Source organism: Microcaecilia unicolor, chromosome 4 (assembly GCF_901765095.1).
Source record: "Microcaecilia unicolor chromosome 4, aMicUni1.1, whole genome shotgun sequence".
NCBI classification, from domain to species: Eukaryota; Metazoa; Chordata; class Amphibia; order Gymnophiona; family Siphonopidae; genus Microcaecilia; species Microcaecilia unicolor.
This window is the reverse complement of record NC_044034.1, coordinates 288,837,472-288,855,503: the sequence shown is the minus strand read 5'-3', so window position 1 is coordinate 288,855,503 and position 18,032 is coordinate 288,837,472. Positions and strand designations below refer to the sequence as shown.

General features: G+C 43.1%; 1 protein-coding gene across 3 annotated transcripts in view; it reads left to right on the top strand.

Moving 5' to 3' along the window:
- Positions 1 to 18,032, top strand: part of CNNM4 (cyclin and CBS domain divalent metal cation transport mediator 4) — a 178,242-nt gene that overhangs the window by 120,209 nt on the left and 40,001 nt on the right. The window contains exons 5-6 of one of the 3 annotated variants that reach the window (XM_030201666.1): positions 2,329 to 2,431; positions 10,185 to 10,247. In XM_030201666.1, coding sequence (XP_030057526.1) covers positions 2,329 to 2,431; positions 10,185 to 10,247 — 166 coding nt within the window. Of the gene's footprint in view, positions 1 to 2,328; positions 2,432 to 10,184; positions 10,320 to 18,032 lie in introns of all 3 variants that reach the window. The other 2 variants (XM_030201665.1, XM_030201667.1) reach the window with 2 other exon arrangements.

The window sequence follows — 18,032 nt, the reverse complement described above, 5'->3', positions numbered from 1 at the left end:
GCTGGCTATGTGAATCGCCGGTGTCGGAGGGAGAACGCCTCAGGGCTTTAAAAATGAGTGACCACACGGATGGGAGTGAGCGAGCGGAAGAGACGGGACTCAGAGTGGGTGCAAGACTCACGCGGGAGGAGGCAGAGAAAGCTATTGGCACTGCAGGCATTTGGTGCTTAGGCGCCATCTCTTCTAAAAATCTGTTTGGGGGAGCGACCGCTCCCCCTGCGCCCCACCTAGCTACGCCACTCCTGTGAGGGGCAGGATCAGCACCGCAATAGTGGGAAAGAGGGGGTTTTACTGAGGGCAGGAGAGACTAGCAGGGGTCATTGAGAGACAGGACTGTGGTACAGTGGTAGAGCTGTGCATCAGTCTCAGTACTGGAATAGCAGGAGGTGCTGCATAGGAGTGGAGTACACTGGCAGAGTTGTGTGTGGGGTCTCACACTGGAATAGTAGGAGAGGTGCTGTGGCAGAGTGGAGGGGTTTCTGAATTGAAACATCTGGAAGCAGAGCCCTATTCTGCTTCTGCAGGAATGAGTGACACTTAGATTCACAGTTTCACGTGAGCTGTTACAATTTTCCCACAACACTGAGAGTGAGGCCACCCCTTCAAGCCCATGCTTTTGGATGGAAAAAGCTGAGCTATGTCTGCGTGGTTGGGTAATGTCTGCATGGTTGGGTAATTACAGTTTGTGCGCACGTTTCTGAGTTATCTGACACTTATCCCCTTTCCAGCCTATCCCAGAATTTAGATTCTTGATGGGAACTTGTATTGACAGAGGAGAGTGTTAATGCTGTTCCCATCAGTGCATCATCTGCCTCTCTCTTAGATTATATACTGACAACAGTGTTGTTGTGATGGAATGTTCTGGGATGTTGTGTACCAGGATCTTTTTCAATAGTTTATAGCATACATTTTGGCTAAGATTAAGTGTAGCGTCAAACATGGGATTTTGCGCTGTCAGTTGAGCATGATCCCTTCATGCCTTTGGCTGAGATTGAATGCTGCTAAGTAAGGGGTGATTTGATGATATAATGACCGTTGTCAAGGGAGGAGATTTGAACCTCCTGCTAAAAGTTACCAGTAAACAGGAATTCTTGAAATTAACTGAATGATAGTGGTAGTTTCTCTCCCTGTGCGTTCTAAAATTTCCCTGGAGAGATTTTAGTCTAATATCACCTTTCCTTCTTCCCCTCTTACATTGCTTCATATTGTTTTCTCTTTGGTTTGGTGTGATGTGTGTGTGCTAAGGGAAGCCTGCATGTAGTGGTTTGCTGGAGCTGGCTCTCAGGGGCTCACGAGAGCCATTTGTTAAGTTTTAAAGAATTTTGGGAGCCGGTTGTTAAAGTAGGCCCTCCTCATGGCTTCTTTAATAACTGGTTCCCAAAATATGAGCTTGGGCCCCCTCCTGAATTCTCTTATACTTTGCTGACAGGGATGCTGAGTCCTGCCAGCCAAGTAAATAGACTGCAGCTGCTCCCCGCTCCTTGTTTCCAGCTCTGAGCAGCAGGCTGGGACTTCTCTTGCATTGTGAGAAAAGTTCCAGCATGCTGCTCAGAGCCAGAAACAAGCAACAGGGAGTGGTGGCAGTCTATTTATTGGTTGGTGGGGCTCGGCATCCCTGCCAGCCAAGGTATGCCTAGCATGCCCGCATGGGGGGGGGGGAAGGAAGGCATGCGTTGCCCCCCCCCCCCCCCCCCCCCCCCCAAATTGCAGGGCTGGCTATGCCCGGAAAGAGAGCCTGTTGTTAAAAATTTACCAGCACGCCCCTGCCCGCATGGCTGTGGAAATTGGAGCAGCTGCTCAGTGGTAGCTCTACTTGCCCTCCAGTGTTGCTTCCACTATGCCAGTCAAGTCACAGATTAGGTGGGAGACTGGTGGGACAGGCTTAAAGAAAGAAAAGGAAGGAACAAAATAAGTTGCTGGAACGGGGCATTTTGGAGCACTTGCTGCCACTCCCCAAAATTTGGTTCTAGTCTGCTGTCTCACTTTTTCCTTATGAGAGAACTGCCCCTAGTTGTACCTGCTATGCGGTTAGACTCTGTGTGTGTATGGGGGGAAGGTTTTGTTTTGCCTGTTTTGTGCTGTACATGTGTGTTGGATGGGGATAGGAGCTTGTACTGCTATTGCTTTTACCATACAGAACAAACAATTCTTCAGGGCTGGATGTTTTGGGTTTTCAATTTCAATGCCTTGGGGTTGCAGTTTCTTAGATTTTGGAGGCTTCGTTCTGTCCACTGTTGTAGAACTGTGCTAGTGCCCATGAGAAAATGTGATTCTCATGTTGATGTTGAGACGAGTGTTTCTTTTCCTGAGCTAGTCTTTTTCTTGCAGGGGAAAGTAGAAGTTGAAGCTGGGAAGGAAAACATGAAGTTTGAGACAGGTCCATTCTCATACTACGGTGTGCTGGCACTGAGCACCACTCCCCCAAGCACAGGTAACATTTGAACACAGGGTGTGCTGTTCAGGGAATCTTATTGCCACAGTAGCTCCCTTGCAATTGGGTGACTGAATAAAAGGGTGCTTCTACTTGCTTGGCCTTTGGTGACTAGGGCCTGAGAAACTGCAGGTGCATTTCTGCTCTTCCACCTTTCATGCATACACATGTAAAATAAAAGTAGGACCTGCGTAATCATTAGGCAGACTAGATGGTCATGGGGGGGGGGGGGGGGGGGGGGTGATGAACAGCAGTTGCAGCCAAAATGAAAACAGTAGATCTTGAGAACCACACAAAGTCAAAGAAAAGTGACTGCATATATTTACTTGCAGGAAGAGTGGGTAATTTTCAAATAAATGTAGAATTTTTAAAAAATAATTATTGGTTGTTGAAAGGGTTTTGTAATTATTTTCCAAAATACAGCAAATAGGAGAGCACTTAGATAAATTGTTCCTAAATTTGAGTAGAGATCTGATTGGGTTTTCTAGTACATTCTACTCATTTCTCCATTTTTGATCTTTAATTTTCAAATAACCCATTTAACATGGTAAATGGCTTATTATGTATATACATATGAAACAAAGATTAATATTTTAAAAAATGATGTCCAATTATGCATTTTTACAGGATCATTCTGGGCTGATCATAAATTCTGAGTTGTGGGAGGGGGCATTAGAGGCCTGAAAATTGAGAGTGCAAGGCCAATGATTTGGCCACGTAATATTGCACAGGCTCTGCCTTGAGGATACAGTAATTTCTGTGGAAGGACTTGGGCCTTACTGTTATTGAGACCCCTCAGCTAGAACCAGCCTCCTGTGCACTATTTGCACGCACCTGAAGATTTTCAGCTGAGCCCAGTCTCTTATATGTTGTTCAGCATGTACCTGTGAAAACTTCAGGAAACATTTGTACCTGTGCTGCTAATGTAACACACCAGGGCAATTTTCAAAAGGTGTTTACCTGTTTGAATGGTTACTGGATGGAACCTGGGATCAAACAACTTGGCTCTACTCTTGATCTCTGCTATGGATAATTTATGACTTTTCTCTTTTCCGATTTTGTAGATTTTTATGTGAACCGCTATATCGAACATACCTAGTAGCAGTATATCACATTGAAAATAAACCGTAAACTTATCTAGTTAAAAGGGCTGTTTGAACATTACCCACACTGTATGTGGATAAAAGAATGTTCATTGTTCTACCTGCATATTCATGGATGTATTTCTGGGGTTGAGCTAGGCTGAGGGGGGCTGCTGGTCAGTTTTCAAAATTAGGTATGGTTTTTGCCATAAAAAGCTGATACAAACCTCTGCAGGTGTATTTTCAAATGGAAAGTATACTTGTAATTCCTTTGAGAACTGGTACAAAATCAGTAGGTAAAATTACCTATAGACTTGCAGGTTTTAAAATTTTGCTAAGAGTTGTTTACAATTTTTACCTCCCTTTTTTTTTTTTTTTTTTAAATGTGTGTATAATCAATGTGCAGCTGAGATGGGATTAGGAATCTTTTCCTTGGTTTTCTGGTCAGTAATTATAACTTTCAAGGATCCAGGTGCCTTTTACATAGGTATAAATATTTAAGCCACCTAATTTGTCTGTATAAACACATTTTGCCCCAGATTCTATTTAATGCGCCTAGAGAACCTCGCCAAAATCCAAGTGGATTTTATAACAGCACTTAAAATTGGTTCTAATTAGAATTTACATGCACAATTCACTAAGGGCCCCATTTACTAAGCTGTGCTAGAGGCGCGTTAGTGCTTTTAGCGCGCGCTAACTGTGTAGGCACCCACAATATTCATAATGGTGCCTACACAGCGTGTGCTGTTTTTGTGCACGCGCTAAAAGCGCTAGTGCACCTTAGTAAACAGGGCCCTAAGCGTATTCTGCAACAAAGTGCACTGAGCTTCTAACTTGCACAGGCAAAAAGGGGCGTGGTTATGGATGGGGAAATGGGCATTTCATGGACGTTCCAAAATTTACACGCATAGTTATAGAATATGGTTCAGGGTACGTAAATCTATGCGCTGGGATTTACACCACGTTTTCGTTGGTAGAAATGGATGCGCGTAGTTTTAGGTGCCGAGATATCAACTAAGCGTATTCTATATACTACGCCTAAATCTAGGTGCCGCTTACAGACTACACTTAGTTGGCACTGATTTCCGTGCCAGTTTTTTAGGCGCCATATATAGAATCTCCCCCTTTATGTTTGATATAGGTAATGACAGTAAAATGCAACTACAAAGTACACAAAAGAAAAAAAAAAAACACATTTTGATATTATAGCTACTGCTTCTGTTTCTCCCCAGGATTATATAGCATTTTTTCCAGTTTGAGTGTTTGCAGTGTTCATTCTGTGTTATATCACAGGGTGGCAGAGGGAATTTGTGTTGCTGTTACTGAAGTGACAGCAGAATTTGAAAATTCTTTTCTCTTTGCATGGTTAGTAGTAAGGTAGTATCCTAGTTCTCACATCTGTTGTTGGCAAGTTTTCTGTGGAAATAGTGTGTGTTACAGACATGGAGCTGCAGGATTTCTGTTGGGTTACTATCTCATTCTGTATAATCTGGGGTTAATGATAAACTCTTGATTTTACTTTCATATAAGAGGCCTGGTTGAATTATGCTATCCAATAATTTGAATGTTAGTTTTACAGGAGTATTGAAGGGTTGCTTTATTGCCTTTGATTTTCCTTGTAGTGTCTTTATAGTCAATTTAAAACTCCCAGATGCCGTTGCAGAATGCTGTGCCTAATCTGAGATATGCTATGCATCTCCATTTATTAGGGTAAAATTTGAATTTCTGTTAGAGATTTGTTTGGCTTTTTCTGGAAAAGCGTGTTTTGCCTTTTCCAGGTTCATTCATAGGTTTAGAATCTGTTGCAGACCTTGTGGACTAAGGGACTGAATGACAGTGTTGGTGCTGAGGGTCTCTCCAGTATTGTAGGGAGATAATTGATGTAGGTATTGAAGAGGAAGGGGCTCAGGCTACATTCCTATCTGTCTGCAGATTGTTTATTTTTACCTTTACAAGTGATGGAGAAGTAAATGGATTTAATTGTATTATACATGTTTTAACCTTTTTACCAGTTTGCAGTAGTTAAAGATGGAATTGAAACCTTTTTTAAACATGTAGATTTGCAGATTTTCTCCTGTCCAGTCCAGTTTGTGCTTTTCAGGTTAAATATGTGGAAGCATTCTTTGATTCATGTATTGTTACAGGGGAGTGTAATGGGATTGAGTGGGGTTTTGGACTACTCTTTCCAGCAGATAGTTTCTTCCTGGGTCTTTGTTTGACCATGTGTGGAATCGTCAGATTTGACCTCATTATAGAGGTGCTGGAAATACTTAGCCCTCATTTTGCCATTTTGGATTGCTAGATCAGGTTTGATTCAAGCTGTTTCTAATCTGATTTTCTCAGGTTCTGGCACACCTTCTTGTGGTTACTTTTAACACTCCCCTAGATCAGCAGTTCTTAACCAAGTCACTGGTAATCAGAGCCAGATACAGAAATGCATTCCTCCTAGGAACACATGGTGGTGGGGGACTTGAGATGTGAAATGTAGGGACTTGAACACATTGCTTTGCTTGCTGCTCTATCTCTGACCTGTATGCTTTCTTTCTTCACCCTTAAGCCACTTCCTCTCTTCTGTCTCTCCCTTTCCATTTCTCTTTTCCTCCCTGTTCACCAAACTAACAAGTAAAAGCTGTCACCACTTAACTGTCCTGTTTTCACTCTCTCACTTAACTGTTTTCTGGTCAGTTGGTTGATTAGGTGGTTAAACAGTAAGACTACCTTGAAATATCACAACAGTAAGTTTTAGTGGTACTTTTTATTGGATTAATTTAATACATTTGTAATTAGTTTTCCCTTGGACTAACATGGCAACCACATTACTTTATTCATCATGTGATTACAAATGTATTGGTTGCTGGTTAAACTGAGGTTTTAATAGTTTATTAAATTATGAGGTTGAGTGGACAGTTCAGTAGTGGGTTGATATGTGACTTGTTAAAGTTGAGATCATTGGTTGGTAATGGTTACTCTGTTGAGTGGTTAAATAGTGAAATTTGTGGCTTTAATGAAATAGAATAGAATGTTCATTGGAGGTTAAACATTTTCATATTGATTGTTTATAGGTGTTGGCATTAATGGTTTGTTAAATATGGGATTAGTTGATGTATCTTGTTTTAAGCACCGTGGTGGAAAGGAGAGTAATAAAAAACAACCTGTGATATTTATTTTCTGGTAGAATGGTGGAAATACTGATTAAACACTGGGGTTTATTATTGGATTTCTGATTTTATTTTTTTAAACTTGGCAACTGCCTTTATCCCTGGAATGATTCACACATAATGTATAAAATCCAACACATTTACAAATATATACAGTCTTATATGACATCAACCTGAAAACACTCATATACACACACGTACAGTGATGTGCGAAAGTCTGGAATAAGCAGCTTTTAATGTTGTTTTGAAGCTTGAATATGCAATTGCCCACACAACTGTAGATCTTATGGCGGAACATCATACATTATCTGTTTGTGTTCACTCCTCTTTCAAATGCAACTAATTTTGTACTTTGGATATGCATTCATATTGTCTGCTGCTTAGCAAATAATAAAGTTAAGCAGAATCAGATCCTGCAGCAAAAGTGGATTCAACCTCAGCTAATCACAGTTACATAGTTCTGACTGCAAGATCACCTCGCATTAGCTTCTCGTGCAGTGATTTGACAACTGTGGAGTGGCAGTTTCTTTATCTACAGTGGGTAGAAGATGCCTGGAATATGGACTGAGGGGATGTAAAGCAAGAAGAAGCTGTTGACAGAGGCACAGAGGACATACAGAGTCAAGTGAGCAAAGTCATTCTCAAAATGGACTTGGGAGATGTAGGGAAAGGTAATTTTCAGTGAAGAAAGCACTTTCTGCTTCTTTTAGAGCAGTGGTGTAGCCAGACCTTGACATGGGGAGGGGGAGGTCCAGAACCAAAACTGGAGACATATTTTGGCCCCCAGCTCCCTTCCCCACCGCTTCCGCCTCGCATATCTTGGCTGGCGGGGGTCCCCATCCCCCGCCAGTTGAAGCATTTGTCTAGCACTGGTCTCTGCTGCATTGCCTGCTCTGCTATTATTGAAACGGAGCACAGTTTCACTAAAACGATTATGCATGCGACGTGAGGGGAAGAGCAGGGCAGGCAATGCGACGGAGAGCTGGAGACCAGCGCTGCACAAACTTTTCAGCTGGCAGGGGTTGCGGACCTCTGCTAGCCAAACCAGGGGCCCCGGAGCCCCCTGTAGCTACACCACTGCTTTGGAGACCAGGCTCGCATATATGAAAGGTAATTTCCATGTGAAGAATGCAAGCCAGAGTGTTTGAATATGTATGTCAAACATCCTTTAAGATCATAGCTTGGGGCTTATGACAGCAAGTGGTGTTGGGATGTCTGCAAATGCCAACAGAATGATAAATGCTAAGAAATACATTGAGGTGCTGCAGAAGTGCATGAGTCCATCAGCAGAGAATGATTTTCCAGCTGACTACATATTCCAGGGCAACAATGCCCCATGCCATCAAGCAAAGCAGTTGTTGACTGGAAGTAATCCAAGATCTGTGCCCTCCGTTGGCCAATCCAGTCATCAGACCTGAATCCAGTTGATATTATTGTGGCATAAAATAGCACTGGAAATGTATCCAAGCAGTATCCTGCACTAAAATGAGCTGACGGGCACTCGCTGCAGCCTAGAATCAAGTGGTCACAAGCCACCATCTTCTAAAGTTGATCCATTCAATGCCAGGATGGTGCAAGGCCATCTGCAAGAAGAAAGACTGACCTGACAAATACTGATCATCACTAACGCATACCCATATGGCCATTTTCTTGCCACATTAAAAAATAAATAAAATTAAACCCCTTTTTATTTTAATCATATAGGGCCAGATTCAGTAAATGGCGCTGAAAACTAGGCAGTGGGAAAAATCAGTGCTCAGCACTATTCTGTAAAAGGCTCTCCGGGATGAACGCCCTTTATATAAAATAGTGCCTAGCTAGATTCCTGCGCTCAACTTTGGGCGTGAGGATTTACGTCAGCAGAAACCTGGTGTAAATCCTGATATGCAAGTTGGGCATGGATCCTCGTAATTCTGTATCACTGCAGGCATCTTTTTAGAAAACCCCTGACCCGCTCATGCCCTTTTCATAGCCACACCCACACCACACTTTGGGTTGTGTGCTATGGGATTTAGGTGCCCATTCTTATAATATTGCACACAATCGGATGTGCGTGCAACCCCTAATTGGTGCCCAAATTTGGGTGCGAGTAATTGGGCACCCTTTACAGAATTTGGGGAATAATGTCATGGACACAGCTTCTGTATAGCAGCTGAAACACACTGAAATTGCAATGTATAGACAATACCTGTATTTAAATGTTGTTTCACGTGTAATGTACATTTACAACTGGAACAGTATTACAGAATCATTGTGCAGAAAGCCACAAGGAATAAATACTAAATAAGCATACATAAAAAAAAGTAGAAATGAAATGCATACCTATGATACTGAAATTCCATGTTGCAGACAACCTATTCCAGCCTTTTGCACACTACTTCAAAACTACAGCAACTACAGTTTGCTGATGGCTTCTAATGTGACACGGGTGGTTAAAGTGGTAAACAGGGAATCTGTTGGCTTGTTGGTTTCAAGCCTGAGACACAGATTTGCTAAAGACTAAGATTAATACCCTTACATTGTTAGTTGAGAAGGTAATAGTTCTTGGATTTGATTAGATAAGAGATTAGGACAGAAGTGCACAACCCTGGTCTTTAAAGGCTAGTAGTCATGTCTGGTTTTTCAGGTAACCAAGCTATACAAATGTAGTTCTTAAAACAAATGTATGCCACTCTGCCTGTTGAATATTCATTGTGGATATCCTGAAAAGCCAGGCTTGTTTGTGGCCTTGGAGGACCATAAAATATCAAAACTTAATTTTAAACCCAGGTCTGCCACATTTCCAAAGAACACACCTCTTGGTCAAGGTACTTAATTGAAACGATAAACTTTTTAAAGTTTTTTTTTTTTTTAAATAGAATAAATTTATATGCTGAGAAATCTTTATTGTGCCCATAAATTCATCAAAATTCAGGCAACCTTTTTTCTATCATTGCACGTTAACAACACAGTTTAGTTCTTAGTAACTAAATAGCAAGAATACTTATTTCAAAACGCAAAACTGCAATAACTCTGTATATTTCTCCTTCTTGTCATCACTCTCAAAAAATATACAGTACCACATTTTATATTCCAAAAGGAGTTTTAGCGAGATAGATAAGCTCCTACCAATCCCTTGGAGGACCAGAGCTGTGCACTCTAGAATTAGTGATACGGAGTACATAATGAACAATTTAGATAAGTTAATGGTTATTTGCTGTAGTCATTGGTGAAAAGATAGCAGTGGTGCTGAAGTTTCTTTCCCTTTTTGGACCTGTTGGCCACTGGGGTAAATGTTTCACAAATTTTTATTGTTTGTTTAATGATTTGGATAAATTCATCTGGTAGTCTGAGTCACTGGCTCTCACTTGTGTCAAATGCCTTCTTTACTCCACTCTGGCAAAGCTGGTCCTTTTATGTTTGATAAATTGGATATTTCCTTTTGGATCACGGAACCAATGGTAGTGTCTGTTCACAGTCCTATTCTTTCTTCTCCTCGCTCATCTCTTGTTTTTGTTTCTTCATTCTCCCCAGCCATTCAGTCTCCGCTCAGCCGCCAGCCTACAAAAAGAGGTTCTGTATTTGCCAGGTTATCAGGTAAAACCAGTCCTGCACGGAGTGAAATACCAGCTCTCAGTCCACATAAGCCAGGAATGATAACATCATTAGGTCAGCATTAGTACATTAGTCTCCTCCTCTTGAGACACTGGATGAGCAGCCACAACTGCTCTTAGAGCCTGAACCCTTAATGGGACTTTTGTATTTTGCCTGCCAGACTTTGCAGGGTTTAATCAAAGGGAGCCCTCTTCATGTTGCATTACATTTTGAAACAGTCTGTATCAAAGTAAAGTCATTTAAGGGGTTTTCTGTCTCACATCTCATAACTTGCTGTCAAACATTAAAGATATGACATACCAAGTAATCCATAGCAGTCACATGTTAGAGGGAAAGATTGGTTTAGATTTCATAGTAGAATGCAACCAAAGTACAGAGCCTTTTACCACTGAAGGCCTGTATGACTCAGGGGAGAGCACAGGGAAACAGAGCCTGTGATCACTAGGGGACTATGAATTAGAGGAAGACCTTAGAGATACAGAACCTCTTACCACTAGGGGACAGTATGACTTGGAGGAAGACCGTAGGGATATGGAGCTTCTGACCTCTAGAACAGTATGACTTGGGGGGGGGGGGGGTGGTAAAGCATAGGGATACAGAGCTTCTGACCTCTAGGACGCTGTGAGTTGGGGGAAGAGTGCGGGGATACAGAGACCTTTAGGAATCAATGGATGAGTGGGATGAACAGAGGAATACAGAGCTTGACGCCTCTAGGACTGGATGGTTCGGATGATAGGTGAAGAGATTAGTTAATTCCATCCAGTCCAGGTCAGTAGAGACAAAATGTAAGTGCCACTTTGCTGTTGTACCAAGTGTTCAATTCAATCTAGACAGTTATTCCAGGAAATATCAATTAGTCACTTAATTGGAAGGCTTAGGAGACTTGCCAGAGACTGAACACATTACAGTGAATGTTAAGAGCTGCTATCACAGTCCCAGTGATACTGTCTTATTATGAGGGACTGCTAGGAGTCAGCGCTTTGGTACTGCGGGAGATAATGAATCATTGCAGTAGCCACTAGAAACTTCTCCCACAATACCACAACAGATAATGAGTCATCACAGCACCCACTGGGAATCGCTGCTGTGGTATCTCAGCAGATTCTGAGCCATTACAGCAGACACTGGGAATCACTGACATGGAAACATGGCATTAACTGACCTCACTTGCATGGCCACTAACAGGTGACGCCCTCTTTGTAAATACCAAATGCAAATCACCCCTTGTCTCCTTGCAGCGGAAAGGGCTTTTTAACCCACTAAAGCACAGTTGGTGAACAAAGGCTCTTGAGCGAACTGCATGGTTCTTAGGGTTCTAAAAACAATGATATGAAAAGCGAATATGAGAAGAGTTAGGGTTTCAGAGAGAGAAGCAAGAAACAGAGGAGTCACAGAGAGACTGCAGAGAGTGAGTTGAAGAAGAGAGAGGCAGAGAGCGGACAGGACAAGCACAGGAGAAAGGTAAGAAGTTAGTGTCTAAAAATATCCATTAAATTAGGAAAATATTTTATTCCTGAATTTTCCAGAAATGCGTATTCAAATGCTAGTGAGTCCCATGGTGGCATGTAAAAATAGAGATGATATCTTGATCAGAGAAACATAAAAATAAGTTATTGCTTTTTAAAAGGAAGAGGAATGAAGGGTGTTTCTCCTTGTTGCTCTGCTGGCTTGCAGGTACCCGAGACCATTGGGTGTACCTGTGCAATACTGAACTCTGGCTTCAGGCCCTGTTTCTTCCCCCCCCCCCCCCCCCCCCCCCCCCCCCAGCAAACAGAGCCACTGTTGATCATCCCCACACCTCCATCCTTTCAGCCCTGCAGGGAAGGGTCGGATACTTTCCTGATGTGCTTGGATCCCTCATCTTACATGCTTAAAGTGCAGACTTCCCAGGGACAAGGGTCTGAGGTGATGATACCATTAACCTCATTCAAACATGCATGGGATAAGCATAAAGGAATCCTCTGCAGAAGGAATGGATCCTCAGGAGCTTAGTCAAGATCGGGAGGCGGGGCTGGTGGTTGGGAGGCGGGGATAGTGCTGGGCAGATTTATACAGTCTGTGCCAGAGCCGGTGGTGGGAAGCGGGACTGGTGGTTGGGAGGCAGGGATAGTGCTGGGCAGACTTATACGGTCTGTGCCAGAGATGGTGGTGGGAGGCGGGGATAGTGCTGGGCAGACTTATACGGTCTGTGCCAGAGCCGGTGGTTGGGAGGCGGGGATAGTGCTGGGCAGACTTATATGGTCTGTGCCTTGAAGAGCACAGGTATAAATCAAAGTAGGGTATACACAAAAAGTAGCACATATGAGTTATCTTGTTGGGCAGACTGGATGGACCGTGCAGGTCTTTTTTCTGCCGTCATCTACTATGTTACTATGTTACCTCACAAGGGAGAGAAGGCAACGTCTAGTGGGGTAGAAGTGGTGGGTGTCTGTGAGCAGAATGGACCCTTACACAGGGCTACTGAGAGCATCATGATGGCTGGCAAGGAAATAGGATTTAACATAGACCTGGGGCTGGCCGGAGCACTATGGATTGAGCTTGACCTAAGGCAGCCATCAGCTCTACTCTCATGCAAGTGTCAGGCCTTTTACATGGGAAAAGAGTCACTCTTTCCACATATTTAGTTTCAGCATTCTTTCCATATATTGTTTTAGCATGGAGGCAGCACACAGTGTGTATGGGTGGTTCTTTTCTGTTGACATAACAAAAGCTGAAAGGCAAGATAGAGAAGCTCCACTTAGGGCCAGTGTAATAGGAATGCAATCTCACTGCCCTTAATAGTTATATAGCAGGAGGGAGATGGAAGGGGAATACATGATGTGCTGCTACTCTTCTATTGCTGCTGTGAAGGAAAGATGAGGAAGAAAGAACTGGAGGGGGAGGAATAAAGGAGAATGAGGGAGAGAGGATTACTGGGTGGGTAACAGGATTATAGAAAGAGAGAATGCAGGAAAGGGATGGAGACAGAGAAGGAGGAAGAAAGGTCTGGAGAAGTGTGAGATCTGGTTCTCCATGGACAAGCAGGATGAATAAGCCACACACTGATGTCATCAGCTCTTGCCCTAATTGCTGCTGAAAGGTCATTAATTCATGTGGCTGGCTCATCAGGGTGGCTTATGGTAGGCATTCCACCAGAAGCAGGGGAGTTCAGCAACCAGTTCTGATATGAGAACTGCAGAGGGACTCTCGTGAAAGATCTGTTATGCTGTGCCTCTCTTCTGTTCCTGCCAGGCTGGATCCGAGGGTCAAGGACCTGAGGAGATCTGTATCCTCTGGGAAAGGGAGGTGGTGGGGACCCCCTCCCAATACAAAATAAGGGTTTTCAAAGACATAGCAGGAGGATCCATCCTTCTGGCTAGGCAAATGGAAGAGACTAGTTCAGTAGCAGGTAAGCACAGTTCGGGAGGGGGGGTGCAGGACTAGCACATACTCTGAAATGTCATCTAGGTCTTTCTGAGCTCTAGGACAGCTATTCATCACTGGTGTGTGGCTGACCTATCCTGTTTTCACAGAGAACTCCTGTTACAGGTAAATACAATTTGCTTGATGTGGGCAGAGAAAAGAATGAGGGAGGGGGATAGTTGAAAAATGCAGAAGGCTGGCTAGGAGGAATGAGAAGTAGGTGGGGGAGGGTGAGGTTAGCAAGGGGGAGTGAAAAAGGGTTGAAAGATTGAGTGGTGAGGCTGCCTAATAGGAAGGGGAAGAAATGAAATAGAATGAGAAATGAGAGACTGGAAGAAGGTCAGCTGCACTAAAAAGAGAAGAAGAGAGTCTGGGAAGAAGGGATAAAAATTAATATAGAGACAGGCAAGAGAAAAAGTTACAGGATGGAGGTAGATAAGCTATAGTGAGAGAGATTATTTGGGAAGAAAGGGGAAATGAATGAAAAAGTAACAAGTTCCACCAAGAGCTAATGTAGCTGTTGTAAATAAAACAAAAGCACCCCTGGCAGAATCCTCATGTTTTCCTGATAGCATCCTGAAAATGTTATGTGACTAGAACTGCAGATACAAATGTTTTATTGTGTGCACAGATGGGACACCTAAAAAACCACCTTTGCCATTGAACAGTAAGTATAAAAGAAGTAGTAAAAACTAAAAACAAAAATACATATGCATACAGATTGTAAACTATTTTTTATAATGTAAAAGTGTCACATTTTAAATAATGTAAAATCTACACAAATATATCATTGAGTTCCCAGAGTATTTAAGTTTGAGCCACTACAGACAACTTGGGCTGTGGCTATAAGATATAACATATATGGTCTGCCTGTCTTGAGCAATATTCAACCCAAAGCCATTTACAGTGAAATAAGTGATAGATGAAGGCTGGTAAGGGAATTGCTATCCCTGACCTAGCGCATGCCCTGCTTGGCGGCTTCTATTTTGTATGTCTCTGGAATAAAATATTCAGTGACTCTCATTCCAAAGCTGCAGTTCTACAATGGGCATTCTGATGTCACCATCATCTTAGCCTGTAATTGGATGCTGCTGCACCATTTTCTGTATGTAAATGAATCTAAACAGAATATAACCAAAAGGCTATTAAGGCCCATCTACTGGTTTTATTCATGGTACATTGCCATGGACACCAATTGGTTTCTGACTTTCCTCTCACTTCCTTGCACCTGTGGAGCCTCTGTGCTCATCCTTGAATTCTGTTACTGTTTTACTTCCACCTCCTCTCTTGTTCCATACCCCTCACCACCACTCAGATTTGCTTCTATAGAAACTCATTTGGGTATAAGTAGAGTCTTTGACTTTTCTTATTTTACTTTAGAAGATTTGATTTCTCACCTCACCAAATAAGCTTGAGATGAGTTGCAATAAAATCATACTCTACTGACAGAAAATAGCTATCTTATCTCCACCCCCCCCCCCCCCCCCAGAATTGCTGAATTCTCCCTTATGTTGCTCTATAGTTAAAAATCCTATATAATAAAACGCACCTCCAACATTCTGAAGCTGACTGCATGGCTGAGGCATTCCTGCTCGCTGTATCCATCTCCTGAATTGACATCAGGTACTTCCGGGTTCGTCACAAGCAGAAGTGACGAACCACACGAGGGTTCTCGGCTTCAGAATGTTGAAGGTGCATTCTATTAAATAGGATTGGTCAGTTCCTTGAAGCACAGCCAGAGCTCAGCGTCCTGCACAGTAACGCTCAGACACCAGAGAGGGGGGGGGGGGGCCCTGACACCAGAGAGAGGGAGGGAGGGAGGGGGGGCCTGACACCAGAGAGGGGGGAGGTATCTCTGTCACACACACACAACACACACTCTCTCTCTCTCTCACAGTCAATGTCTTTCTCTTACTCTCACACACTGTAGTAAATCACCGGGACCTGATGGTATTCATCCCAGAGTATTAATAGAACTAAAAAATGAACTTGCGGAGCTACTGTTAGAAATATGCAATCTGTCCCTAAAATCGAGTGTAGTACCGGAAGACTGGAGGGTAGCCAATGTTACTCCGATTTTTAAGAAGGGTTCCAGAGGAGATCCGGGAAATTATAGACCGGTGAGTCTGACGTCGGTGCCGGGCAAGATGGTGGAGGCTATTATTAAGAATAAAATTGCAGAGCATATACAAAAACATGGACTGATGAGACAAAGTCAGCACGGATTTAGTGAAGGGAAGTCTTGCCTCACCAATCTAATGCATTTTTTTGAGGGGGTAAGCAAACGTGGACAATGGGGAGCCGGTTGATATTGTATATCTGGATTTTCAGAAGGCGTTTGACAAAGTGCCGCACGAAAGACTCCTGAAGAAATTGCAGAGCCATGGAATCGGAGGTAGGGTATTATTATGGATTAAGAACTGGTTGAAAGATAGGAAGCAGAGAGTAGGATTGCGTGGCCAGTATTCTCAGTGGAGTTAGTGGGGTCCCGCAGGGGTCTGTGCTGGGTCCGTTGCTTTTTAATGTATTTATAAATGACCTAGAGATGGGAATAACTAGTGAGGTAATTAAATTCGCCGATGACACAAAATTATTCAGGGTCGTCAAGTCGCAGGAGGAATGTGAACGATTACAGGAGGACCTTGCGAGACTGGGAGAATGGGCGTGCAAGTGGCAGATGAAGTTCAATGTTGACAAGTGCAAAGTGATGCATGTGGGTAAGAGGAACCCGAATTATAGCTACGTCTTGCAAGGTTCCGCGTTAGGAGTTACGGATCAAGAAAGGGATCTGGGTGTCGTCGTCGATGATACGCTGAAACCTTCTGCTCAGTGTGCTGCTGCGGCTAGGAAAGCGAATAGAATGTTGGGTGTTATTAGGAAGGGTATGGAGTCCAGGTGTGCGGATGTTATAATGCCGTTGTATCGCTCCATGGTGCGACCGCACCTGGAGTATTGTGTTCAGTACTGGTCTCCGTATCTCAAAAAAGATATAGTAGAATTGGAAAAGGTACAGCGAAGGGCGACGAAAATGATAGTGGGGATGGGACGACTTTCCTATGAAGAGAGGCTGAGAAGGCTAGGACTTTTCAGCTTGGAGAAGAGACGGCTGAGGGGAGATATGATAGAAGTGTATAAAATAATGAGTGGAATGGATCGGGTGGATGTGAAGCGACTGTTCACGCTATCCAAAAATACTAGGACTAGAGGGCATGAGTTGAAGCTACAGTGTGGTAAATTTAAAACGAATCGGAGAAAATTTTTCTTCACCCAACGTGTAATTAGACTCTGGAATTCGTTGCCGGAGAACGTGGTAAGGGCGGTTAGCTTGACGGAGTTTAAAAAGGGGTTAGATAGATTCCTAAAGGACAAGTCCATAGACCGCTATTAAATGGACTTAGAAAAATTCCGCATTTTTAGGTATAACTTGTCTGGAATGTTTTTACGTTTGGGGAGCGTGCCGGGTGCCCTTGACCTGGATTGGCCACTGTCGGTGACAGGATGCTGGGCTAGATGGACCTTTGGTCTTTCCCAGTATGGCACTACTTATGTACTTATGTACTGTCACACACTCTATGTCTCACACTGTATCACATTCACTCTCTATGTGTCACACAGTCACTCATACACTCTCTTGGTCTCATACACTTAGTCTCACAGAGAGTCTGTGTCTCACACACACTCTCGCACACACTGTATCTGTGTGAAACACACTCTCTCACACTGTGTCTCACATACACACTTGCACACACTCTCATTCTCACACACACACTCTCTCACAGACACACTCGCACCCAGACTCACTCATTCTCTCTCTCTCACACACACACACTCGCACATTAACTCTCTCTCACACACAGTCACTCTCACATACACTCTCTCAAACATACACACTCCGAGGAAAACCTTGCTAGCGCCCGTTTCATTTGTGTCAGAAACGGGCCTTTTTTTTACTAGTCTTTCTATAAAACCATGTTTAGAAAAAAAAAAATCTTAAAGTTTTTCTGATGGCTTCTCCTCCATGGTCATCTGCTAATCTCTTTCGCAGCTTTTTTTTTTTTTTTTGAGTTGTAGCTCAAGGTGAGTTTTATGTTCAGCCACAGGAGGTATTTTCCAGTCCCTGGAAGGCTTATAATTTGTACCTGAGGCAATGGAAGGTTAAGTGACTTGCTCAAGGTGACAGGGCCCTGCAGTGGAATTGGGCTTCTTTGTTTCTCAGCCCATTCAGTAACCATTAGAGTGCTCTGCTGCTCAGCTTTTAATTATGTGCATGCTATACCCATAGCATGCACATAATGGTAGTGTGAATTTGTTTTGCCTGCAAGTATACATGTGATTTTTTTTCCCTTATGTAAGTGACTGAGCATG